At 45.5% G+C, this 27,971-nt stretch overlaps 1 protein-coding gene across 2 annotated transcripts in view; it reads right to left on the bottom strand.

The window, feature by feature from the left end:
* ctnna2 (catenin alpha 2) overlaps positions 1-27,971 on the bottom strand; it is a 1,182,272-nt gene that overhangs the window by 1,087,672 nt on the left and 66,629 nt on the right. For both annotated transcript variants that reach the window (XM_033035440.1, XM_033035446.1), the window contains exon 2: positions 7,063-7,170. In XM_033035440.1, the coding sequence (XP_032891331.1) occupies positions 7,063-7,164 (102 nt within the window). In that variant the 5' untranslated portion in view covers positions 7,165-7,170. The remainder of the gene's footprint in view (positions 1-7,062; positions 7,171-27,971) is intronic.

The following is a 27,971-nucleotide window of genomic DNA, read 5'->3' as shown; positions in this document are numbered from 1 at the left end:
GTGTACTCTTTGCTGAGGGGTACTACTTCTTAAATGACTACTTTTCCTCATAAATATTACTTTCTTCCAGCTAAGACTGGACTTCTATAGGGGGACCTCTATCCCTCCTCTTAAGTTCTACAGAATTTGGGGTACCTTTCGCATCCGGGTACTTTTCATTAAGTAAGCCGGGTTCCTGTCTCTCAGTTACTCCTCGCTATCAGGTTCTCATCAACATGGATCAGAGGGTTACTATTCACTGTTGATCAGCCCCTATTTGGGATTGATCTCCAACATGCACAAACTCCGAAGTTCTATCTACACAGAATTCGATTTCTACTGTACGGGCAGAACTTCAATGTGAAATTCTGTATTTGGAAATTTGATTCTGCAAATCTAGACTTGTTCTCCTGAAACAAAGGTGAAATCCGTCCCTTATGTACAGTTCCCCCTTACTCCAAAACAGATCCCAGTGGTCTAAGAATCTAAATCCGTGCCCCCTGCACCAGTTCCCCAGCCACACATTCAGGTATAATTCCCTGTTTTCTCTCTCTCGCCTTTCTTAAAAAGTGGGATAACATTAGCTACCCACCAATCCACAGGAACTGTGGATCACCAATGCATCCAAGATTTCTAGAGCCCTTATGTAGCCTGGGATGCAGACCATCCGGATCTGGGGGTTTATCAGCCTTCAGTCCCATCAGTCTACCCAACACCATTTCCTGCCTAATGTGAATTTCCTTCAGTTCCTCCGTCACCCTAGATCCTCTGGCCACTAGTCCATCAGGGAGATTGTTTATGTCCTCCTTAGTGAGACGGATCTAAAGTTCCTGTTCAACTCATCTGCCATTTCCTTGTTGTCCATAATAAATTCACCATTTTCAGTCTGCAAGGATTCAATTTTGGTCTTAACTAATTTTTTCCTCGTCACATACCTAAAGACGCTTTTACTATTATCCTTTATATTCTTGACTAGCTTACCTTCGTACTTCATCTTTTCTCACCGAATTGCCTTTTAGGTATCTTCTATTGCACTTTAATCATTCCCAATCCTCTTGCTTCCCACTCATCTTTGCTACGTAGTACTTTTATTTTTATACTGTCCCTGACGCCCCTTGTCAGCCACGGTCGCGCCTTACTCCCCTTGGAATCTTTCTTCCTCTTTGGATCCTGCACCTTCTGTTCTATTCCCAGAAATACCTGGTATGAATATTGATTTCTCTAACTTCAAGTAACTCCAGCATTCCCTCTCCCTGTTTTTGCATCAAAGTCTTTAGGAAACACAGCATTCGTTGACATTGTCAAAGGGGTAAGACAAGGCTTCCTTCTATCCCCCTTACTGTTTATTAACCATATAACCATATAACAATTACAGCACGGAAACAGGCCATCTCGGCCCTACTAGTCCGTGCCGAACAACTTTTTTTCCCTTAGTCCCACCTGCCTGCACTCATACCATAACCCTCCATTCCCTTCTCATCCATATGCCTATCCAATTTATTTTTAAATGATACCAACGAACCTGCCGCCACCACTTCCACTGGAAGCTCATTCCACACCGCTACCACTCTCTGAATAAAGAAGTTCCCCCTCATGTTACCCCTAAACTTCTGTCCCTTATTCTGAAGTCATGTCCTCTTGTTTGAATCTTCCCTATTCTCAAAGAGAAAAGCTTGATCACATCAACTCTGTCTATCCCTCTCATCATTTTAAAGACCTCGATCAAGTCCCCCCTTAACCTTCTGTGCTCCAGAGAATAAAGACCTAACTTATTCAACCTATCTCTGTAACTTAGTTGTTGAAACCCAGGCAACATTCTAGTAAATCTCCTCTGTACTCTCTCTATTCTGTTGACATCCTTCCTATAATTGGGCGACCAAAATTGTACACCATACTCCAGATTTGGTCTCACCAATGCCTTGTACAATTTTAACATTACATCCCAGCTTCTACACTCAATGCTCTGATTTATAAAGGCTAGCATACCAAAAGCTTTCTTTACCACCCTATCTATATGAGATTCCACCTTCAAGGAACTATGCACGGTTATTCCCAGATCCCTCTGTTCAACTGTATTCTTCAATTCCCTACCATTTATCATGTACGCCTATTTTGATTTGTCCTGCCAAGGTGTAACACCTCACATTTATCAGCATTAAACTCTGCCATCTTTCAGCCCATTTTTCCAAATGGCCTAAATCACTCTGTAGACTTTGGAAATCCTCTTCATTATCCACAACACCCCCTATCTTAGTATCATCTGCATACTTACTAATCCAATTTACCACCCCTTCATCCAGATCATTGATGTACATGATAAACAACAAAGGACCCAACACAGATCCCTGAGGCACCCCACTAGTCACCTGCCTCCAACCCGACAAACAGCCATCCACCATTACCCTCTGGCTTCTCCCATTCAGCCACTGATGAATCCATCTTGCTATTCCTGCATTTATACCCAACAGTTTAACCTTCTTAACCAACCTTCCATGAGGAACCTTGTCAAAGGCCTTACTAAAGTCCATATAGACAACATCCACTGCTTTACCCTCGTCAATTTCCCTAGTAACCTCTTCAAAAAATTCAAGAAGATTAGTCAAACATGACCTTCCAGGCACAAATCCATGTTGACTGTTCCTAATCAGACCCTGTTTATCCAGATGCTTATATATATTATCTCTAAGTATCTTTTCCATTAATTTGCCCACCACTGAAGTCAAACTAACAGGTCTATAATTGCTAGGTTTACTCTTAGAACCCTTTTTAAACAATGGAACAACATGCGCAGTACGCCAATCCTCGGGGACTATTCCCGTTTCTAATGACATTTGAAATATTTCTGTCATAGCCCCGGCTATTTCTACACTAACTTCCCTCAATGTCCTAGGGAATATCCTGTCAGGACCTGGAGACTTATCCACTTTTATATTTTTCAAAAGTGTCAGTACTTCTTTTACTTTGAAACTCATAGTATCCATAACTACTCTACTCGTTTCCCTTACCTCACATAATTCAATATCCTTCTCCTTGGTGAATACCGAAGAAAATAAATTGTTCAATATCTCCCCCATCTCTTTTGGCTCTGCAGATAACTGCCCACTCTGTTTCTCCAATGGACCAATTTTATCCCTCGTTATCCTTTTGCTATTAATATAGCTGTAGAAACCCTTTGGATTTACTTTCACCTTACTTGCCAAAGCAACCTCATATCTTCTTTTAGCTTTTCTAATTTCTTTCTTAAGATTCTTTTTACATTCCTTATACTCCACAAGCACCTCATTTACTTCATGCTGCCTATAATTATTGTAGATCTCCCTCTTTTTCCAAACAAGATGTCCAATTTCCCTTGAAAACCAGGGCACTTTCCAATTTTTACTGTTTCCTTTCAACTGAACAGGAACATAAAGATTCTGTACTCTTAAAATTTCCCCTTTAAATGTCCACCATTTCTCTTCTACATCTTTCCCATAAAACAAAATGTCCCAGTCCACTCCTTTTAAATCATCTCGCATCTCATCAAAGTTAGCCTTTCTCCAATCAAAAATCTCAACCCTAGGTCCAGTTCTGACCTTCTCCATAATTATATTGAAACTAATGGTATTGTGATCACTGGACCCGAAGTGCTCCCCAACGCATACCTCCGCCACCTGTCCCGTCTCATTTCCTAACAGGAGGTCCAGCACTGCCCCTCCTCTAGTAGGTACCTCTATGTATTGCTGCAAAAAACTATCCTGCACACATTTTACAAACTCCAACCCATCCAGCCCATTTACAGAATGTGTTTCCCAGTCTATGTGTGGAAAGTTGAAATCTCCCACAATCACTACCTTGTGCTTACTACTAATATCTGCTATCTCCTTACATATTTGCTCTTCCAATTCTCGTTCCCCATTTGGCGGTCTATAATACACCCCTATAAGTGTTGCTACACCTTTCCCACTTCTCAGTTCCACCCAAATAGCCTCCCTAGATGAGCCCTCCAATCTAACCTGCCAAAGCACTGCTGTAATATCTTCCCTGACTAGCAATGCAACACCTCCACCTCTTGCCCCTCCAATTCTATCACACCTGAAGCAACGAAATCCTGGAATATTTAGTTTCCAATCACAGCCCTCCTGCAACCATGTTTCACTGATCGCCACAACATCATACTTCCAGGTGTCTATCCAGACTCTAAGCTCATCCACCTTTCTTACAATGCTCCTAGCATTAAAATATGCACATTTAAGAAACCCCCGTCTCTTCTTCTCTGTTTATTTCCTTTTTTTTCTTTCTCCTCTTGTGCCCGAGTGCTTCCCTTTTCTGCTTCCTGCCTCCCATTCTGTCTACTAGCTTTCTCTATTTGAGTCCCTCGCCCCAACCATTCTAGTTTAATGTCTCCCCAGTGACCTTTGCAAATTTCCCCGCCAGGATATTGTCACGATCGACTATGTCATGCGGAAGACAATGAACAAACCTGATTTTGGAATATCGTGGCGAACAGGAAGATGCTTCACAGACCTAGATTTTGCTGATGGCATTGCACTACTAGCAGAGTCGAGACACACCCTTCAAGATATGACAACCACTCTGGAGCAGAATGCATCAAAGGTTGGATTAAAGATCAGCTGCCAAAAGACTAAGACCATGCAGACTAGCGAGCAGCAGCCAATAGACCAACTGATAATCAATGGGGAACCTATGGAAAACGCCACAAGATTTATCTATCTTGGCAGCATGTGCGTTTAGGAGCGCACATCATCCGAGGACGTACACTCCATTGAGGATAAATGGGAATCCTGTGGATAGGGTGAACTGTTTTAAATATCTGGGAGTCCACATCTCTGAGGATATGACATGGACATCACACGCCTCAGCACTCGTGAGTAAGGCAAGGCAGCGCCTTTACCACCTCAGGCAATTGAGGAAATTCAGAGTGTCTCCGAGGATCCTCCAGTGCTTCTACGCAGCGGCAGTGGAAAGCATCTTGTCCGGGAACATTACCATCTAGTTTGGGAATTGCTCTGCCCAGGACAAGAAGGCTCTGCAGAGAGTAGTGCGTTCGGCCGAACGCACTATGGGAACTTCTCTCGCTCCCCTGCAGGAACTATACATCAGGAGGTGCAACTCCAGAGCCAACAATATCATGAGAGACCCCTTCCACCCCTGCAACGGACTGTTCCAGCTGCTACGGTCAGCCTCCGTTGCCATGCGGTGAGAATGGAGAGGGTGAGAAGGAGTTTCTTCCCAGAGGCCATTCGGACTGTAAACGCCTATCTCACCAGGGACTAACTCTACTGAATGTTTTTCCTTCCATTATTTATTATGTAAAAGAAAATGTGTGTTATGATTGTGTTTATAGTTTGTTTGGTTGTTTGGTTGTTTGTCTTTTGCACAAATGTCCGCGAGCATTGCCACTTTCATTTCACTGCACATCTCGTATGTGTATGTGACAAATAAACTTGACTTGACTTGACTTGACTTGATGTTCACAGCAGATGGAGATGTAAAGGTCAACATCAACACCCGAATTGGTAAAGCTACATCAGTCTTCAGACGAATACAGCCAATATGGTTTAGTGGCGGGATATCCAAAAATGCTAAAAGTTCTTCCAGTCCGTAGTTCTCCCTACAGGTAGTACCTTGATGCCAGTGAGACATGGTAAATGAATGTGAAGATGAAAAATAAATTGGATGCATTCCAACAAAGATGCTTGAGGAAGATCTTGAAGACTAGCTACAGAGACCACATAACAAACGAGGAGATCTACCGGGAAACTGCAACAAAGCCTGTCAGCCAGGACATAGAGGTACGCAGGATGAAATTTGCTGGACATGCATGCATGAATGTTAGCAGAACGTGCACCTAAGATAGCAATGACATGGCAACCTGATGGTAGAAGGAAAAGAGGCCGACCAAAACTAGCATGGAGGCGAACATTCCAGAATGATTTGGAAGCCCGGGACGCGAACCTATCGAGAGTGGAAGACGTTGCACATGACCGAACAGAATGGCGAAATTGTTGCCCAATGCACTCAACAGTGTGGGAGGAACTAAGTCTAAGTAAGTAATCTTCTAGCTTCCCGCTCATCTTTGCTATGTTATACTTCTCTTTTATTTTTATACTGTCCTGACTTCCTTTGTCAGCCACGGTCGCCCCTCACTCCCCATGGAATCTTTCTTCCTCTTTGGAATGAACTGATCCTGCACCTTCTGTAATATTCCCAGAAATACATGGTATGAATATTGATTGATCTAACTTCAAGTAACTCCAGCATTCCCTCTACCTCTATCCCTCCGCAACCCTTCGTAACAGCTTCTCGTTTTCACCCAACAAACAGCTAACAATGGCCTGTTTCCTTTATATTACTTTTTTGCTTATCTTTCATTCATTATTCTTTATCTCTCCACATCATCATCTATTTCACTCGTTTCCTGGGACTTTCAGTCTGAAAAAGAGTCTCGTCACTAAACTTCGCTCCAGAGATGCTGCCTATCCCGTGGAGTTACTCCAGCTTTTTGTGTCTACCACCCTTCGTTTATTTTACTCCATAAGTGGACTGGTTGTTGGTATCTAGAGATCAGACATAGAGTACATATATTTGTTAATTTTGCTAATAACTTGACCTTAGTGATTCAGCAAATAGCAAAATATTTTCTAAAGACTCCTTTTAACACAGTGAGATGAGATTTGATTATATGAAACATATACCTGGCCCATGTGGTCCACACAGACCATTGCTCACCCATTCCCTGCACTAGGGGCAAATTTGCAGTGGCCAATTAACCTGTAATTGGGATGTAGGAGAAAACAGGAGCACCAAGAGGAAATCTATGTGGTCACAGGGAGAACGTGCAAACTCCATTCGACAGCACCCAAGGTCGGGATCGAAGCTCAAGGTTCTGTGAGAAAGTAGTTCTACTTGCACTATTGCATTGCAGAATTGCCGTACACTTTAACACATTATCTCACTGAGCACATCTTAAAGGTTTTAGTAAGAGACCAAATTTTCACAATCAATATCTTCTTGTTTCTGTAAGTGGTAGTTTTTTTAATTTGCATCAGAGGCTGAAATTGAAATCTATTCTGAATTACTTACCTGTGTGACCAGTGGTTCCAATAACCGCTCAACTGTCACAGTCCTTATTTCCAGACTTTTGGGATCCCATTTTAGCAGAATAGGCGAAGTTGCAGTAGTCATGATTGACTGAAAAAAAGAAAATGGATATTTTATAGGCAATCTTAGGTGAAAAAAATGTCATTTGCAAAACCTGTGTTTGAAATTATGTTTAATAATTAAATCACAAACATTATGTCGTAACTTTATGTCAAATTATCAATTGATAGCGACCATATTGGGCACCATATCGGAGGATGTGTTGGCTCTGGAGATGGTTAAGCGGAGGTTTACAAGAATGATCCCAGGAATGAGTGGGTTAACATATGATGAACGTTTGACTGCACTGGGACCGTACTCGCTAGAGTTTAGAAGAATGAGGGGGGACCTCATTGAAACTTACAGAATAGTGAAAGGCTTGGATAGAGTGGATGTGGAGAGGATATTTCCACGAGTGGAAGAGTCTAGGACTAGAGATCAAAGCCTCAGAATTAAAGGACTTTCCTTTAGGAAGGAGATAAGAATGAATTTATTTAGTCAGAGGATGGTGAATCTGTGGAATTCTTTGCCACAGATGGCTGTGGAGGCCACTTCAATGGATATTTTTAAGGCAGAGATGGATAGATTCTTGAATAGTATGGGGTTAGGAGGGAGAGATAGATCAGCCATGATTGAATAGCAGAGTAGACATCATGGGGTGAATGGTGAAATTTTGCTCTTATGCTCTGACATGACCATATGGAATATAGAATTAAATGACCATGAAATATGTTTAGAACATAATCTTTGCTCATGAAATAATATTTCAGGACAAAATGGATAAATAACTGAGTAATTTGCAACATACTAACTACCAAGCAAAAAATTCCTTGGAAAAAAAAGATACCAATTCTCCTGTCCTTCACAGTACCACTAGCCTAGCATCCAGTCATGCATAAACCATCTAAAATATTAAGACACTTGCCCAGAAACAGCCTTTTACCTGGACATTCATTGGCACAGGTTAATGAGATATTGCATAGCAGCCCAATCAACAGTTTATTTGTGGAGTAGCACTACACATAACAATAGGGAGTTATCCAGATTGGAGCAAGACATTTTTAAGGGACAAAGACTAAATTGATGAAATCTTTGTCTGCTGAAGTATAACCTGGGGATGTACGCTCTTATTCAATCATGACCCCAAATTATCATGGTCTTGTGACTGAGGTGTTAATCCAAATAAAAATTATATGGCGAAGGAATAGGACTTTTTAAAACATAAAACACAGAACAGTACAGCTATCGTTTGTGCCAAACATGAAGTCACGTTAAACTGATCTCATCTGCCTGTACATGATTCGTTCCCCTTTACTCCCTGCACTCCCATGTGCCTATTTAAAAGCCTCTTAAATGCCACTATCATATATGCCTCCACCACCACCCATCCCAGGCCCCCCGCGACTCTGTGTAAACATAACGTGCCACACACCTCAATTGCCTCGAGGCTGTTGCCTTACATCAGTGACCCGCCGACCACCACCTCATATACGAAGGGCTGAAGGCCCTGCTGCTCCACACTTTCAGTCTCAGTCGCAGAGACAGAGCGACGAAAATACTACACATGGACAGTGTCGGCGATCGGCGGCCATCCACCATCATGGCGAAGATGTTAGGCCTGATGGACGGGCACCGCCCATGTCTGCTCTTCGAACAGGCGTTCCTGGAGCAGATGCCTGACGAAGTCCAACTGATGCTCGCGATTTCAGCGACCCCCAGCACCTCGTGGAGAGAGTCGACGAATTGTTGGCACACAGACGGTGGGACGTTTGTGCCTTCACCCTCACCCCTGTCACGGCGCGGGTGCAACCAAGACGACATCGTGAGGAAGAAGAAGCCCAGCCCAGCACCGAAGAAGCATCGCCGCTTCCAGTGGTCTACAGCCGACGTCGTTGGTGCTACTACCATCAGCGCTACAGACCCGAAGCCCGAAGATGCCGGAGCCCCTGCTCATATCAGGGAAATGCCTTGGCCGATCGGCCCAAACTAACGCCACTACGTCCATGATCGCCATTTCGGCCACCGTTTCCTGATGGACTCCGGAGCCATTGCCAGTATCCTGCCTCCGAGCGCCCGAGATACTCGCGTCGGTAAGATAGGACCCGTCCTCTTGGCTGTTAACGGGAGCAACATTCGCACTTACGGTACGCGGACCCTGGACTTAAAATTCGACTCCCGCTTGTACAGGTGGAATTTCTTCCGCGCGTTCTCCCTGTTAGCCAATGTGCGAGGCGGACGCATGGTCCCTGTGTCGGACCTGTGCCCTGCCAAGCCGTGTAATCCGTCCACGTCCCTACAGCAACTCGACGAGGTAGCTGAGGACCAGCAACCTTTCGCAGCCCTGCTCGCCGATTTCCCCGGGTTGCTCACGCCCCGGTTCGACGGGGCCGCGCCCCGTCATGGCGTGGTCCACCACATTCCCACCGAGGGCCCACCGGTTCACGCCTGCGCGCGCTGCCTCCCACCCGATAAACTGCGCATCGCATGAGATGAGTTCCGGCTTATGGAGGACATGGGGATTGTCCGGGACTCCTTCATGGACTTCCCCGCTGCACATGATATCCAAAGCGTCCGGGGGTTGGAGATCTTGCGGTGATTACAGGCGTTTAAACGTGGTAACCACAGCAGATCGGTGCCTAGTCCCGAACATCCAGGATTTCTCGGCTCATCTGGAAGGCGCAACCTTTTTCTCGAAGGTTGACCTTATTTGTGGGTACAATCAAATTCCGGTCCATCCCGACGACGTCCCAAAGATGGCCACCATCACCCCTTTCGGCCCTTTCGAATGGCCTTTTGCGTGAAGAACGCTGTTCAGGCGTTCCAAAGATCAATGGATCAGGTCGGTCGGGGTTTGCCATTCATATTCATCTACCTCAATGATATTCTGGTGGCCAGCAGCTCGCAGGCAGAGCACGTCAGGTACCTCCACCTGCTTTTCGAATGGCTGCGTGAACACGGGTTGGTGATCAACCCAGCGAAGTGCCAGTTCGGATTGCGTTCCGTTTCCTTTTTGGGTCACGGCATTACCTGCCACGGCACGCAGCCGCTGCTCGAGAAGGTCGACTCTATCTGTCGCATCCCAAGGCCTCTATCTGTCAAGGGCCTACAGGAGTTTATCGGAATGGTTAATTTCTACCACCGATTCACCATCATGCGGCCGATGTTCCAATGTCTGGCCGGTAAGCCTAAGGACCTGATCTGGTCCAATGAGGCGGAGAAGGTGTTCGAGGGGGCTAAGACAGCATTGGCCAATGCCACTCTGCTGGAACACCCTAGGGCATCAGCCCAAACGGCCCTCACCGTGGACGCATCTGAAGTCGCAGTAGGTGCCGTCCTCGAACAACGCGTAGGTAGTCACTGGGTGCTGCTGGCATTTTTCAGCAGGCAGCTGCGAGCCCGCGAAGTTAAGCATAGCGCTTTCGATCGGGAACTCCTCGCGTTCTACCTAGCGATCCGCCATTTCCGTTACGTCCTAGAGGGGCGCGCGTTCTCCGCATTCACAAACCACAAGCCACTCACGTTCGCTTTGACCAAGGTGTCCGATTCCTGGTCTGCCAGGCCACAGAGGCACCTCGCCTACATTTCTGAATTCACATCTGATATTCGGCATGTGGCGGGGAAGCTGAATGTTGTGGCTGACGCGCTGCCCCGTCCGGCAGCACCCGAAGTTTCAGCGTTAAGTCTAGGCGTGGAATATGAGGAGCTGGCCGCTGCCCAACAGGTATATGCCGGCATGGAGGTTTACCGCAATGCTGAATCAGGACTCATGCTGGCTAAGGTGCCCTGCGGCGCCACCGGCGTGCGAGTCCTTTGCGATGTCTCCATGGGAAAAGCCCGTCCCATTGTCCCGGTTGCTTGGAAGCGTTGGATTTTCGACACCATCCACAGCCTAGCGCACCCGTTCATTCGCGCCACCTCTGCCTTGGTCGTGGCCAAGTTCGTCAGGCATGGGTTGCGAAAGCAGGTCGCAGCATGGGCCCGTTCTTGCATCCCATGCCAGACTTCCAAGGTACAGAGACATGTGCTCCCGCCCGTGCAGGATTTCGCTGTCCTGGACGGCAGGTTCCTGCACATCCATGATGACCTGGTGAGTCCCTTGTTCGCGCGGGGCTACTCACCTACTGACTATCGTGGACAGGTTCGCCAGGTGGGCAACGGCGATACCGTTAACGGATCCCTCCGCTGAGGCTTGCGCGCGGGCCATCGTCTCGCATTGGATCGCTCGTTTCGGGGTGCCTTCCGATATCACTACTGATTGAGGGGCCCAGTTCACATCCCCCCTGTGGAGTGGTATGGCACAGCTGTATGGCGCGAAGCTGCACCAGACCACCGCGTATCACCCAGAGTCCAACGGATTGGTTGAGCGTTTCCACAGGCACCTTTGTCGGCGTGAAAGCTTGGCTCACCGGCCCCGATTGGGTCGACCATTTGCCTTGGGTCCTCCTATACATCAGAACCATGCCTAAGGAGAACCTCAACGCCTCCTCAGCCGAGCTGATTTGCGGCTCGGTCTTGCGAGTACCTGGGGATTTTCTGCCCGTCCCCTGGGATCAGGAGATCCCGGCTTCGGCGGTGTTAGCTGACCTTCGCGAGCGGGCGCGCGCTTTGGTCCTGGTTCCCACTTCCCTGCATGGTTTGTCTGTGGTGCATGTGCCTACTATGTTACGGGATTGTGCTTATGTTTTCCTTCATAGGGATGCTCACCGCTCGCCGTTACAGCGCATGTACGAAGGTCCGTACAGGGTGCTGAGGACTGCTATCTGGACATTTACGTTGGACATGGGTGGCAAGGAGGAGCTCGTCTCTGTGAGCCGCTTTAAGCCAGCACACGAGGATAGCTCGGTGGCAGTTGCCACTCCGCGGCATAGAGGATGTCTACGGGGGGGGCCATGTAGAGGCGCCTACTGGCGCACGCAGGTATAGAACCCGGCATTCGGATGCCGGGGTCACATGACTCTGGAGGGGCTGCTTGTTTTCGCGCGGTTTTGCTTTCGCGCGTTAGTTCAGTGCTGACCATCGTTGTGGCCAGATGTGTCGTGAAAGCCTGTAAACTGAGAAGTGATTTTCTGAATAAAAATTTGTTAGATAACTCAGTTATCGTTCTTCCGACCGCCATACTATTTTCTTTATTTCTATATCAAGAAAACTTACATTAAATCTACTGATTCTGTTCCCTTGATTAATTTTGTCTAACTGTTCACTGCTGCTATGTAGTACTCTTCAGGAGATCACTCAAATCTATAATCGAATGAAGAAAATCATCTACATCAGTCCATGTGAACAAGCACAGTGATTTGATACTATCGCAGGCTTCCCCAAATTGTAAGCATTTGTAAATCTGTTCCTGGGAACCTCCTGTAGCATATTGCGGTCTTTGTAAGTTGTCTAGAATGGTGATATTGTACATTCTAGCTAGTTTATAAATATTTTGTGAATCATTGAGTACATGCACGGCTAAAATTGTAAAATCCACTCGCATCGTAATTACCAACAGGCCAAGAATGTTGCAGACAGCTGGTTGCTACAGCGATGCATCACATGACCAGTTGTATTTTTCACATAACCAGTTGCTGTTCATGTGCATGAAAGGATATTTTCTGCTAATTAAATAAACCTTTCAATTGAGGTTGTGATTGGTGCCAGGTACCTTAAAAGAGAAAATATGCTTACATTTGTTGTTTCCAGTAGTCCCCAAATCCAGGAGGAATATAAGAATACTGTTTGTTTTCTGGAATGAATGACTGTACTTTCAAAGCAAGATTGTGGGTGACGTCAAGGGACATTGAAGACTCTTACATTCTACCTTGCCAGGGGTCCCCAGAACCAGATGGTATGCAAGAAGCATGTTTACTGGTGTAAACTGATTCCCCTCCTCTTGTTACAAATCATTTGTGTGTAACCAATAAAAACATTTTTTTCAAACATATTGATTGAATCTAAATTTTACTTCGGAGTCACGTGAGTGATTCCGTGAAGAACCCGCTCAGCACGCATGCGCGGCATTACGTCCAGCAGAGCAACAGCGGCACAGCGGGAGTCAGGCGCTCCCGCTATGGAGGCGAAAGAACGGACCGTCGGGTAAGCTGACGTCGGGTTTTTCTTTCACAGGGAGCCTTCTGCTTTCCGGCAGAGAAGAAAGGCTCTAGAACAAACCTGTCCCCCGCTCGACTCCACGGAGGAGCGTTCCATCTGGGGTGGGGGGCAGCAACAGAACAGACTTGTCCCCCGCTCGACTCCACGGAGGAGCGTTCCATCTGGGGGGGGGCAGCATCAAGGCGGTAGGACCGCTTACCTGGTGCTCCGCTATCCCGACACCGTGCTGGCGCCTGAGCAGCGGGCTGGAAGTACCGCCACGGAAGAGGCGTCCGGCCGGTGGCTCCGACTTATCGGACGGGACGTCTTTCATCCCGCACGGGGGTAAAGACAGCCGCCTGAACAGACCTTCCCCCCGCTCGACTCCACGGAGGAGCGTTCCATGTCGTGGGGGCAGCAACAAGGCGGTAGGATCGATTACCGGGCGGTCCGCTATACCCCGACACCTTGTCCGAGCCCAGCCCCGCTAACGCCTGAGCAGCGGGCTGAAGGTAAAGCCATGGAAGAGGTGTCCGGCCGGTGGCTCCGACTTGTCGGACGGGGACGTCTCTCCACCCAGGCGGGGGAGAGACAGCCGCCTGAGCCACTTGGAGCGGCTCTTGGAGCAGGAGCTCCAGCGAGGTGCACCCCAGGAGGGGCGCTCTCGCAGAGGGGGGTCAGGCACTCCCTCCACAGTGCCTTGTGCACTGTCCATTGCTTCCTCCTTTCCAGAGGATAGCTTTGGTGACCAGGACTGGGCTGGTCAAGAACAGGGGCAATGGCTGAAGATCTCGGGAGTATGCAAGGGGTGCAGGAACAGGAAGAGCTGCTAGGTGTGGTGGACAGCTACGTGGAAACCCCACGTGCAGGAGGCCGACAAAAGCTTGACGTCAGCCATCACATCGTTTTTCCTCGTTCGGTGGACAAATACAGAGATGACCACAACCTTCGTAAACAAGTCATAAGACCTGCCATAAAATCCTACATTGCGAGGTTGTGCATACCCCAGCCACTGAGCCAGACCCACTGCTCTTTGGCAAAAACCTCACAAAGCATATGAAGGACATACAAGAGGTTTTACAAAACTTTTGGCTCATGAGGGCAGGGCCGGGACGAGCAAACCAAAAACAGTAATTCCTACGCAGCAGCACCCCATCGCGTCCATCAGTCAACGTCTACCATATCGGACTGATGAAAGCTCGGGGTCCGCATTCTATCACCGAAAGTCTTCTTTAGACCAGGGCCCAGAGCGGACCCCATAGAAAATGTGTCACCCCCCAACGTCACCGCCACATCAGACGACGTGCAACACTCATTGGACCGGCAGGAAACAGAAGAATACCCATAAGCATGGAGGTAGGTGGGTCTGGTTCCTACCAGTATATAGAGTAATACTAACACATGGGAGTCTATCACGAGTGATCAGTATATACTCAATGGCATTAGTGAATACAAATACAATTCATACTAGAAAAATTGCCACCAGGTCAACATTCACCCCAGAGGGTAGTTTTCCCCTCTCCGTTAAAGAAACAAGAGGGACAAGCTGAACTGGTGAGAATAATTACAAAGGGTATCATGAGAAAACCTGAACCCTTGCAATTCGTATCAAATATATTCACTAAACCCAAAAAAGATGGTGGATGTCGCATCATCATTGACTTAACTTCACTAAATATGTTTGTTAAGTATATACATTTCAAAATGGAACCGGTTGTTACTGCCAAACAACTAAATTCCAAAGGATACTTCATGGCAAGCATTCATCTTAAAGATGTTTACTATTTAGTACCATTCACAAGGATCATCGCAGATACCTGAAATTTACCTGGATGGGGCAGCTATATCAGTTTAAAGCGTTACCCAATGGGTTCACATCAGCCCAAGAGTGTCACCAAGACATTAAACCAGCTCTGGCAATATTCAGAAGACAAAAACATATTGTCATGGCATATCTTGATGATATCCTAAATGGTAGGCAAGACTATGAAATTGACTATGTTAGCTGTTCAGCTACCAAACAGTTATTTAAAACCCTGGGGTTGTCTTACATCCAGATAAATCTAAGTTGAAGCCATCCACTATCATGGACTACTTGGGCTTCACAATTAATTCAGTCTACGTAACTGTAACATTGCCAAGAGACAAAATAGTTGAATTGGCACAATCATGCAACAATTTAATGGTCAACAAACTACCAACTACTCGACAAGTAACAGAGTAATTGGGAAAATGGTAGCAGCATTTCCGGCTACATAATTCGGACCTTTGTACCAAAAACGGCATACAGGTCATTATGATCGTTTCATGTAGTTACCCACTGAAGTAATATCAGAACTACAGTGGTGGGCAAAAAACGTTTGACATAGTTTCAGCCTATTATCATCACTAACCCTACGTCAGTTATCCAAACAGATGCCAGTGCTCAAGGCTGGGGAGCAACTAACTCTATATCCAGCACAAGTAGTAGATGGACTAACCCAGAATCATCGTTACTACTTACATTGGGCATTAATTATCTAGAGATGTTGGGTGACTTTTATGGTTTAAAAGCATATGCATAAATATGCATCACTTGCATGTACGGTTATAAATAGATAATACTACGGTGGTGGCCTACATTAACCATATGGGCGGCATAAAATCGGTATAATTCGACAAGTTGGTCAACACAATTTGGCAATGGTGTGTCCAAAGACATATTTGGCTATCAGTAACTTACCTGCCAGGTAAGCTAAATACAGTGGCAGACACGAGGTCACGTAAATTTAATGACAACATCGAATGGATGTTAAAACCCCCCCAAAAATTTTTTTTCACAAAAGTCATCAAGCAATATGGCACGCCAGATATCGATTTATTTGCATCAAGGCTAAATCACCAGGTACCTATATGTATGTCGCTTGGGAACCAGACCATGAGGCAGCAGTGGTAGATGCGTTCGCGCTGGATTGGGGAAATTCTTCTTCTATGCGTTTCCTCCCTTCTGCCTCATCAGTTGGGGACTACGCACAATACAAATGGACTCTGCTTCAGGTATGTTGATAGTACCCGACTGGCCTACGCAGCCATGATTCCCAATACTCCATGACATGGTTGTTGAAACTCCGATGGTATTCCCCAGTGACCCAGAGTTATTAACACCCAGTGTCGGGCACAAGCCACCCGTGCCATGAATAAAATCAAACTCCTGGGTTGCAGATTCTGCACAAACCACTTCTGGGACTGGGATTATCATAACAAACCGTCAACACCATGTCAGCATCCCTCCGAACATCCACTAAAAAACAGCACTTGTCCAGCATCAAAAAATGGGAGAAGTACTGCTTGGATACAGGGACCACCTACTCAACTGCTACAGTTACCAACGTACTGGAATCCCTGGCGAACATTCACCACGATGAAGGACTCAGCTACAGAGCCATCAACACAGCTAGAATTGCCCTGCCTGTCTATTTAAAACCAGCTCCAGGACAACAGGCCATGGGGTCCCACCAGCTGATGGTCAAACTAATGAAAGGTATTTACAACTCTAACCCCCTAGACCAAGGTACACCCATATATGGGATGTCAGTGTAGTCCTGACATACCTCAGGGGATGGCCACCAGCCAGATCCCTCAACCTGGAACCATCTATGCTCAAAACACTCATGTTGATGGCACTTGTATCTGCACAGAGGGTCCAGTCACTACATCTTTTGCGACTGGACACCATGCTCACAGCTCCAGACCAGATCTCTGTCGTTATCCAGGAAATGATCAAACAGAGCAGACCAGGAACACCTAATCCAGTCATGGAATTCTGGGCTTACCCGCCAGAAACACGGTTATGTGCCATGACCCTACTATCCTACATAGACACAATCAAAATACTCGAGGGAGATGAAAAGCCTTGTGGGTCAGTCATAAAAAACCTTATGGTCGGGTGACGAGCCATTTCGAGATGGCTCAAGCAGGTGCTAAAAGCTGCTGGGATAAAAACTAACATGTACAAATTTCATTCCACCAGGGCAGCATCCACGTCGACGGCTAAAAGAATGGACGTGCCTATAAACCACATCCTGGCTACAGCAGGATGGTGGGGGGAAAGACCGTTCAGAAATTTTATAATAAGCCGTTGGCAAAACCTATTTTATTTGTTGGAATGATTTTACAGACTGCAAATATTTAATTTAAGCCCAGGGGAGCAATTTAATTTCTTTGTTGTTATTGTTAAAAAATACCATTGTGTTTTTCTACAAACAGATTCATTGGTTGGTTACGATAACACACTTCCTCCCTCAAAGACTTCGGCAGTGATGTAGTAATAACTGTTACACGGTTTGAAATCACAGAGCTTTGAAATCTTCACGGAATCACTCACGTGACTCTGAAGTAAAATAGTAAGATTAAACGAGAACTTACCAGTTTGAAGTTTGATCTGTATTTTATGAGGAGTTACGATGAGGGATTACGTGCCCTCCGCTCCCACCCTCAATAATATAGGTCAAATTCATAAAATTGGTCGCCCAATTATAGGAAGGATGTCAACAAAATAGAGAGAGTACAGAGGAGATTTACTCGAATGTTGCCTGGGTTTCAACAACTAAGTTACAGAGATAGGTTGAATAAGTTAGGTCTTTATTCTCTGGAGCGCAGAAGGTTAAGGGGGGACGATAGAGGTCTTTAAAATGATGAGAGGGATAGACAGAGTTGACGTGATCAAGCTTTTCCCTTTGAGAATAGGGAAGATTCAAACAAGAGGACATGACTTCAGAATTAAGGGACAGAAGTTTAGGGGTAACATGAGGGGGAACTTCTTTACTCAGAGAGTGGTAGCGGTGTGGAATGAGCTTCCAGTGGAAGTGGTGGCGGCAGGTTCGTTGGTATCATTTAAAAATGAATTGGATAGGCATATGGATGAGAAGGGAATGGAGGGTTATGGTATGAGTGCAGGCAGGTGGGACTAAGGGAAAAAAGTTGTTCGGCACGGACTTGTAGGGCCGAGATGGCCTGTTTCCGTGCTGTAATTGTTACATAAGAGTTATAAAACTGATGTCTCCTTATCTTTACTATGTTTACTTCAATAACTGTGTCTATCTGTGATTCCACACCGCTGCTTTGAAGTATGCCGCACGCATGCTGAGCGGGTTCTTCACGTAATCCCTCATCGTAACTCCTCATAAAATACAGATCAAACTTCAAACTGGTAAGTTCTCGTTTAATCTTACTATTATATTGTATTAAAGTAGTGTATTAATGCATCATTCAACAGGTACATTTGGGCATAGTTCTGGATGGTCTGTGTGCTGTCAACGCACAAAGGACCTAATTCATTGTCCAGTTGTCCAGCCCCCACTGATCTCACTCTCCCAAACTTTCCCATCACTGCACATCCAGTAGTTGTAGAAATAGAATAGAAATACTCCCTTCCCCAAGAGTGCTGTTTGTAATATGGTAGGTATTTAACTGCTGGAAATAAGCTAAGTGCTAGTAGCTGCAAGAACCTTCAAATCACCAACAGAAAATGCATAGGAAGGAACTGCAGATGCTGGTTTAAACCAAAGATAGATACAAAAATCTGGAGTAACTTAGCAAGACAGTAACATGCATTCCTGTTCAACTTCTGGTCTCCGCATCTGGAGCAGGTAGCAGTGAGGTACCACCCCTTCTACCACCTCCATCATCATGAGGGTGGTCAACATCCAACCCCAGAGCGATGTTCATCTAGCACTGGAGGAGCTGCACACCATGGTCAACAAACACCAGTTGGCATACCCCAATGCCATTTTCATCATAGCCGGGGACTTCAACAAAGCCAGCCTGAAGACATCACTCCCAAACTACCACCAGCATGTATCCTGCAGTACCAGAGAAGCAAACACCCTCTACCACTGCTATACCATCATAGGATTGCCTATCACTCCATCTCTCGGACTCCTTCTTTCTGCATGTAGGCAGCGACTGAAAAGAGCACCCCCCCAGTGGTGAGGACTGCACAGACCTGTTCAGGGGAGACAGAACAATAACTCCGTGACTGCTTGGAGTCGGTAGACTGGGCAAGGTTTAATGTTTAAGGATCCGCATTCTTCTGAAGACCAGATCCCGGGCATTCACGTCTGGTGATGCAGAGGTCTTTAAGAAGTCCAGATCCGACCTTGGTAAGGTCATTAAAAAGGCCAAAAGGGACTTCTGCTCTGGAGGATGAGACGGATGTCTGGATGTCTGGCAACGGTGGCAAGGCTTGAATGCCACCACCTCCTACAAGGCAAAATCAGGAGGCAGCTCAGACGACAGCGCAGCATCACTCCCTGACGAGCTCAATGCATTCCACGCACGATTCGATATGGAGAACACTGACGTGTCTTCCCAAGCCCCCCTTCGCCCTGATGGTATGACAGTCATAGTCACCTTAGGCCAACGTCAGAAGATTCTTCAGGGGGGTGAACCCTCGGAAAGCGCCTGGACCTGTTGGTATACTCGGTCGAGTTCTCAAGACTTGTGCAGACCAACTGAAGGTAGTTTTTGTGGACATTTTCAACCTTTCACTTCTGAGGTCTGAGGTTCCCACCTGCTTTAAGAGGGTATCAATAATCGACAATAGACAGTAGACAATACACAATAGACAATAGGTGCAGGAGTAGGCCATACGGCCCTTCGAGCCAGCACCGCCATTCACGGTGGCTGATCATCCACAATCAGTACCCCATTCCTGCCTTCTCTCCATATCCTTTAACTCCGCTATCCATAAGAGCTCTATCTAACTCTCTCTTGAAAGCATCCAGAGAATCAGCCTCCACTGCCTTCTGAGGCAGAGAATTCCACACACTCACAACTCTCCGTGTGAAAATGTTGTTCCTCATCTCCGTTCTAAATAGCTTACGACTTATTCTAAAACTAAGACGCTGAGGAGGATTTTCACCGTCGGGGTTCGGCGTCGGCGTTCCATCAGCCCGGCGAGAGGGCCTGAGCATCGGGCCGCCCGGGGTGGCGACTGCGGGTGCTTGGAAGGCCCCGACCACGGGTGAACATCTGGGAAGATCGGAGGGGAGGCTGGCTGGACTATGGTGCCTTCCTCACCTTGGTGCCATTGTGTTATGTTGTGTCGTGGACTTTCTGTGTTTGTGCTTTTTTTTAAATTCTATTTTATTTTTAATATGTTTTATTATTTATTATTTATTTATTTTTATGATACTGACTGTAAAGGGAAATTCATTTTGTTGTCTCTAATTGAGACAATGACAATAAATTTGAATACAATACAATACAATATGGCCCCTGGTTCCTGCCTTTGCGTGTTTCGGGACGACAGATGGCACAATGGGCTAAGTGTTCGGCTGGCGACCGGAAGGTAGCCGGTTCGAATCCCGCTTGGAGTGCATACTGTCGTTGTGTCCTTGGGCAAGACACTTCACCCACCTTTGCCTGTGTGTGAATGTGTGTGAGTGATTGGTGGTGGTCGGAGGGGCCGTAGGCGCAGAATGGCAGCCACGCCTCCGTCTGTCTGCCCCAGGGCAGCTGTGGCTACAGAAGTAGCTTACCACCACCGAATGTGACTGAGGAGTGAATGAATAATGCGATGTAAAGCGCCTTGAGTATTAGAAAGGCGCTATATAAATCCCATCCATTATTTATTATTATTAATAATTTTATATGTTTCAATAAGAAGCCCTCTCATCCTTCTAAATTACAGAGTAGACAAGCCCAGCCGCTCCAATCTATCAACATATAACAGTCCCGCCATCCCGGGAATTAACCTTGTGAACCTACGCTGCACTCCCTCAATAGCAAGAATGTCATTCCTCAAGTTTGGAGACCAAAACTGCACACAATACTCCAGCTGTGGTCTCACTAGGGCCCTGTATAACTGCAGGAAGACCTCTTGGCTCCTATACTGAACTGCTCTTGTTATGAAGGCCAACAAGGCATTCACTTTCTTCAGTGCCTGCTGTACTTGCATGCTTACTTTCAGTGACTGATGAACAAGGACCCCCAGATCTTGTTGTACTTCCCCTTTTCCCACCATTGAGATAATAATCGGCCTTCCTGTTTTTGCCACCAAAGTGGATAACCACACATTTATCCACATTAAACTGTATCTGCCATGCATCTGCCCACTCACCCAACCTGTCCAAGTCATTCTGCATCCTCATAGCATGCTCCTCCCAGTTCACACTGCGACCCAGCTTTGTGTCATCTGCAAATTTGCTAGTTACTTTTAATCCCTTCCTCCAAATCATTAATATATATTGTAAATAGCTGCGGTCCCAGCACCGAGCATTGCAGTACCCCACTAGTCACTGCCTGCCATTCTGAAAGGGACCTGTTAATTCCTACCCTTTGTTTCCTGTCTGTCAACCAATTTTCTAGTCATGTCAGCACCCTACCCACAATATCAAGTGCTCTAATTTTGCCCACTAATCTCCTATGTGGGACCTTATCAAATGCTTTCTGCAAGTCCCGGTACACTACACCCACTGGCTCTCCCTTGTCCATTATCCTGGTTATATCCTCAAAAAATTCCAGAAGATTCGTCAAGCATGATTTCTCCTTCATAAATCCATGCTGACTCAGACCGATCCTGCTACTGCTATCCAAATGTGCCGCTATTTCATCTTTTATTATTGACTCAAGCATGTTCCCCACCACCGGTCAGGCTAACTGGTCTATAATTCCCTGTTTTCTCTCTGCCGCCTTTCTTAAAGAGTGGGACAAGCTACCTTCCAATCCACAGGAACTGATCCTAAATCTATAGAAAATTGGAAAATGATCACCAATGCGTCCAAGATTTCTAGAGCCACTTCCTTAAGTACCCTGGGATGCAGACCATCAGGCCCTGGGGATTTATCAATCCTCAGTCCCATCAGTCTACCCAACACCATTTCCTGCCTAATGCGAGTCTCCTTCAGTTCCTCTGCCACCCTAGAACCTCTGGTCTCCAGTACATCAGGAAGATTGTTTGTGTCCTCCTTAGTGAATACGAATCCAAAGTACCTGTTCAACATCATCAAGTTCGCCGACAACAAGTTCAAGTTCAAGTGAGTTTATTGTCATGTGTCCCTGTATAGGACAATTAAATTCTTGCTTTGCTTCAGCACACAGAACATAGTAGGCATTTACTACAGAACAGATAAGTGTGTCCATATACCATGATATAAGTATATACACACATGAATAAATAAACTGATAAAGTGCAAATAACAGAAAATGGGTTATTAATAATGAGTTTTGTCCAAGCCAGGTTTAATCGCCTGATGGCTGTGGGGAAGTAGCTATGCCTGAACCTGGTCGTTGCAGTCTTCAGGCTCCTGTACCTTCTACCTGAAGGTAGCAGGGAGATGAGTGTGTGGCCAGGATGGTGTGGGTCTTTGATGATACTGCCAGCCTTTTTGAGGCAGCGACTGCGTTAAATCCCCTCGATGGAAGGAAGGTCAGAGCCGATGATGGACTGGGCAGTGGTTACTACTTTTTGTAGTCTTTTCCTCTCCAGGGCGCTCAAATTGCCGAACCAAGCCACGATGCAACCGGTCAGCATGCTCTCTACTGTGCACCTGTAGAAGTTAGAGAGAGTCTTCCTTGACAAACCGACTCTCCGTAATCTTCTCAGGAAGTAGAGGCGCTGCTGAGCTTTCTTGATTTTTGCATTAGTGTTCTCGGACCAGGAAAGAACTTCAGAGATGTGCACGCCCAGGTATTTGAAGCTCTTGACCCTTTCAACCATCGACCCGTTGATATAAATGGGGCTGTGGGTCCCCCTCCTACTCCTTCCAAATTCCACAATCAGTTCCTTGGTTTTGCTGGTGTTGAGGGCCAGGTTATTGCGCTGGCACCATATGGACAGTTGCTCGATCTCTCTTCTATACTCTGACTCATCCCCATCAGTGATACACCCCACAACAGTGGTGTCGTCAGCGAACTTGACGATGGAGTTCACACTGTGATTGGCTACGCAGTCATGGGTATAGAGTGAGTACAGCAGGGGGCTGAGCACGCAGCCTTGAGGTGCTCCCGTGCTGATTGTTATCGAGGCTGACACATTTCCACCAATACGAACAGACTGTGGTCTGTGATTGAGGAAGTCGAGGATCCAATTGTTGTTGGGCGAATCACAGATGGGGATGTCAGAGTATAGAAATGAGATCTCCGACTGACCAAATGGTGCCAGCACAACAACCTGGCTCTCAACATCAGTAAGACCAAGGAACTGATTGTGGACTTTGGTAGTGGAAGAGTGAGGACCCACAATCCTGTTCACATCAATGGGACGATGGTGGAGGGGGTCAAAAACTTCAAATTCCTGGGCGTGCATATTTCTGAAAATCTTTCCTGAACCCAGCACATCGATGCTCTTCTTCCTGAGAAGTGACTCTACTTCCTGAGAAGATTACAGAGATTCAGCATGTCGAAGAGGATTCTCCAAAACTTCTACAGGTGCACTGTAGAGAGCAATCTGACTGGTTGCATCATGGCCTGGTTCAGCAACTTGAATGTCCAGGAGCGAAAAAGACCACAAAAAGTTGTGACCACTGCCCAGTCCATCACCGGCTTTGACCTCCCCACCGTCGAAGGGATCTATCGTAGTCGCTGCCTCAAAAATGCAGCCAAAATCATCAAAGACCCACACCATCCTGGCTACACACTCATTTCACCATTGCCATCAGGAAGAAGGTACAGGAGCCTGAAAACTGTAACGCCCAGGTTCAGGAACAGCTTCTTCCCAACAGCCATCAGGCTATTAAACACAACAACGAATAAGCTCTGAGCTCTGAACTGCAAAAGACTATATTATGATTGCACTATATTAGTTATTTATTGAACTTTTTCTTCTTTTTTTTCTCTTCCCCCGTTATGTACTATATTTACATATTCACATATTCTGTTGTGCTGCAGCATGTAAGAATGTCATTGTCCCATCCGGGATATATGACAATGAAACACTCTTCATTCTTGTCTTGACTCAGCTGTTACCAACTTCATATGAAAATGTATGGAGGAGTGTGTTCCTATGAAAACCATCCAAGCGTTCCCCAACCATAAGCCTTGGATGAACCACGAGTTACACAGCCTGAGAACTAGATCTTGGGCATTCAAGTCTGTCGTGACAGAATCATACAACAAGTCTAGAAAAAGGCTAAAAGAGATCTTTGCTCAAAACTGGAGAATGAGGCAGACGTTCAGCAGCTGTGGCAGGACTTGTGACTCCATCACTTCCAACAAGGCAAATCCAGGGGGCAGCTCAAGTGATAGCCCAGATGGGCTCAATGCATATGCACTCCTTGACAGGGAGAACACTGATGTACAATCCCGGGCCCCCAAAGTCTCCGATGGTATTACAATCTCAGTCCAGAGGCCGATGTCATAAGATCTTTCAGGAAGGTGAACCTTTGATACCTGATGATATGCCTAGTCGTGTTCTTAAAACCTGTGCAGACCAATTGGCTGGAGTTTTTGCAGATATCTTCAACCTCCTATTACTGAGGTTTGAGGTTCACACCTGCTTTAAAAGGACAACAATAATACCGGTATCCGAGAAAGACAAGGTGACATGCATGCCTCAATGATTACCAACTGGTGGCACTGCCGTCTGTGATGTTGAGGTGCTTTGAGAGGTTGTTTATGGCACATATAAACTCCCACCTTGACAAAAACCTGCACCCGTTACAATTTGCCTGCCGTCATAACAGGTCAACAGAGGATACAATATCACTGGCTCTCCACTGGACCGCTTGGACAATAAAAACATACATGTTGTTCATAGACTGCAGATTGGCGTTACCAAGCTCACAGAACTGAGAGTTCGCACATCTCACTGCAACTGGATCGTCAACTTCATCATCAACAGAACACAATCAGTACGAATTGTTAGCAACACTTCCTCCTCAATAATCATCAGCACAGGAGCACCTTAAGACTGCGAGCTCCGTCCCCTGCCCTACTCGCTCTATGCTCATGACTGAGTAGTCGAAAACAGTTCCAACTCCATCTACAAATTTGCCGACGACAACACCACTGATGTTTGAATGAATTACAGTAGGCAACGAGTCCACGGGGGAGATCTATCGACTGTTCGAATGGTGCCAAAACAACAACTTGTTCTCAACATCAGCAAAACCAAGGAACTAATTGTTGAAGGTACACAAAAATGCTGGAGAAACTCAGCGGGTGCAGCAGCATCTATGGAGCGAAGAAAATAGGCAACGTTTCGGACCAAAACCTTTCTAATTGTTGACTTTGGAAGGGAAAGCCGACGATCCAAAAATCTACCTTCATCGACGGGACAATGATCTCCGTCAAAAACTTCAAATTCCTGATCCTTTCTGAAGATCTGTCCTGAATTCGGCACATTGATGCAATCATAAAGAAAGCCAATCAATGCCTCTACTTTATTAAAAGACTGAGGAGATTCAGCATATCGATAAATACTCTGAGCGTCTACAGGTGCACAATGGAGAGCATATTGACTGGTTACATCATCGCCTGGTTCGACAACAGGAATGCCCAGCAACGAAGGAGATTGCAAAAATTGGTGAGCATTGCCCAGTCTTTCGTGGGTACTGACCTCCTAGCCATCGAAGGGATCTACAGGAGTTGATGCCTCAAAAAGGCAGCCAGCATCATCAGAGACCCACACTACCCTGGTTACACTCTCATTTCATTCCTGCCATCGGGAAGAACATGTAGGAGCCTGAAAACTGTAACGTCCGGGTTCAGGAGCAGCTTCTTCCCAACAACCATCAAGCTATTACATTGAAATAATTTTCCTTTGTTCGTTATTATGATGTTTGCAGAGTACTATATTTACATATCTGTGGTGCTGCTGCAAGTAAGAATTTCATTGTTACATTGCAGGACATATGACAATAAAACACTCTTGACTTGACAAGTGGAAAATAAAATTTAAAACTGTGTATGAAGTGGTTCCTTTGACAGCAAGAATTGAGAAACAGTTATATTAAAATATATAAAACTGTTGTACATAGAAATGCAATATACATTCAAAATTTATTTGTGACAATGACCCTATCCATGCCATTTCACATAATTGAAAAACAGTAATTTAGAGATACAGATCTTCAACAGACCCTCAGTTCACTGTCCATACTGACCATCAACACCAATTTACAATAATCCACCATTGATCCCACCTTTTATTACATTGAATTATCTTATTTTTTTGCGTTTCCAAATTTAAAAAAATAAAACTTAGGCGTGGTGCTTCTGCAATGTAGTTCCATTTTTATTTGTATTCATTCAACAAATAAAACAATAAAATCCGAGTCGACAGTTTAAAATAAATACTTTGTACTTATATAGTGCCCTTAAGATATTCAAGACATCCTATACACAGCCACAAAAATATTTTTGAATCTGTTGCAAACATGGGAAATTAAACAGCCTAAATGGGCAGAGCAGGGTCTCATATACAACTATTAGCAAAATACTGTAAACATATTCCTATTTCATTGAGAAATATGTCCTTGTAAGTGACCTGGATATCTGAAAATATTTTTTTCTGCACTGTCTGTTAACCTATTAATCTATCTATTAATCTCATCTGCCAATTTTCCTGCAACAGCTAAAGGATTTTTAAGGGTGGGATTAGACTCAGAGAATAGCAACAACCCTTAAAAGTAGCAGCCATATGATAGCATATCACAAGAAATTAGAGAGATCCTGGAGGAGGTCAGATAGATTCAGAAGATTGCAAACCCAATGGGGAATTACTCCTCGTGGTACTGAGCTTTTTTGCTTGTTTTAAGTTCACAACCTTTTGCAATCGAATGCTACCAGTAAGCCACAATGTACAAAAATGAATAAGGTGTTCATTTGCACCTCTTTCTAATAAAATCTGTAACCTTCTCAGTGTTTTACAATGTAATATTGCCAATACATGACAGTTGGATTGCCTTGGGCAAGAATAATACAATGTATTTCATACTAATTATTTGATCATTATGTCCTGTCAAGATTCAAAGGGCAGAAACATTGTACTGTGCAATACATGATAGTATTTAGATATTGAAGCATAGTAATGTGCCCTTTTATAGTTACAAAATGTAACAATACCACATTCATATTGGTATGGCCCTCTTTAATGTGTGAGGAACCTTATGCAAAACAAGAACAATAACAAGGGTAGACACAAAATGCTGGAGTAACTCAGCGGGACGGGCACCATCTCAGGAGAGAAGGAATGGGTGATGTTTCGGGTCATGACCCTTCTTCAGACTTATAACAATATGGACAATAACAAGGGTTCTGAGTTTAATTGACTTTACAAAGTATTACAACTACTTAGCTCCAGGAACAAAACAGTTAACATTAGTCAGCTTTATTGATGGTGACAGCTCTGCTGTACAGCACATGGAGTGCCAGTTAATCAAGAGTCGGCCTGGCCATTTCCTTCCCCGCAGCCCTTCTATTGACCCAGCTTTTCCACCAGCCTGATCTCTCCTTTATCCTCGGTGTCAGTTATCTTAATCGACCGGATTCTAAAACACCTGAAAACCAAGTTTTTCCTGCAAATAAAATGTATTGTGTATCCAGTAAAAATGTACATTATAAAAGAGCAGACTCATTTGTTGTTATTCATTTGGCACATGGCAAAATATAAAAGGCATTTGTTCCATTGTCATAACATCAGATTTCCCATGATCATAGACATAGTCATAAATCATTGAAACTGGCACTTTGGACCAATTTCCCCATGTCGACCAAGGTGCCTCATTTAGTTCCACCTGCCCACATTTGTCCATATATCCCTTCAAACCTTTCCTGAGCATGCACCTGTCCAAATAGTG

The sequence above is a fragment of the Amblyraja radiata genome, chromosome 1 (assembly GCF_010909765.2).
Source record: "Amblyraja radiata isolate CabotCenter1 chromosome 1, sAmbRad1.1.pri, whole genome shotgun sequence".
Lineage (NCBI taxonomy): Eukaryota > Metazoa > Chordata > Chondrichthyes > Rajiformes > Rajidae > Amblyraja > Amblyraja radiata.
This window is presented reverse-complemented; position numbering and strand designations above follow the sequence as displayed.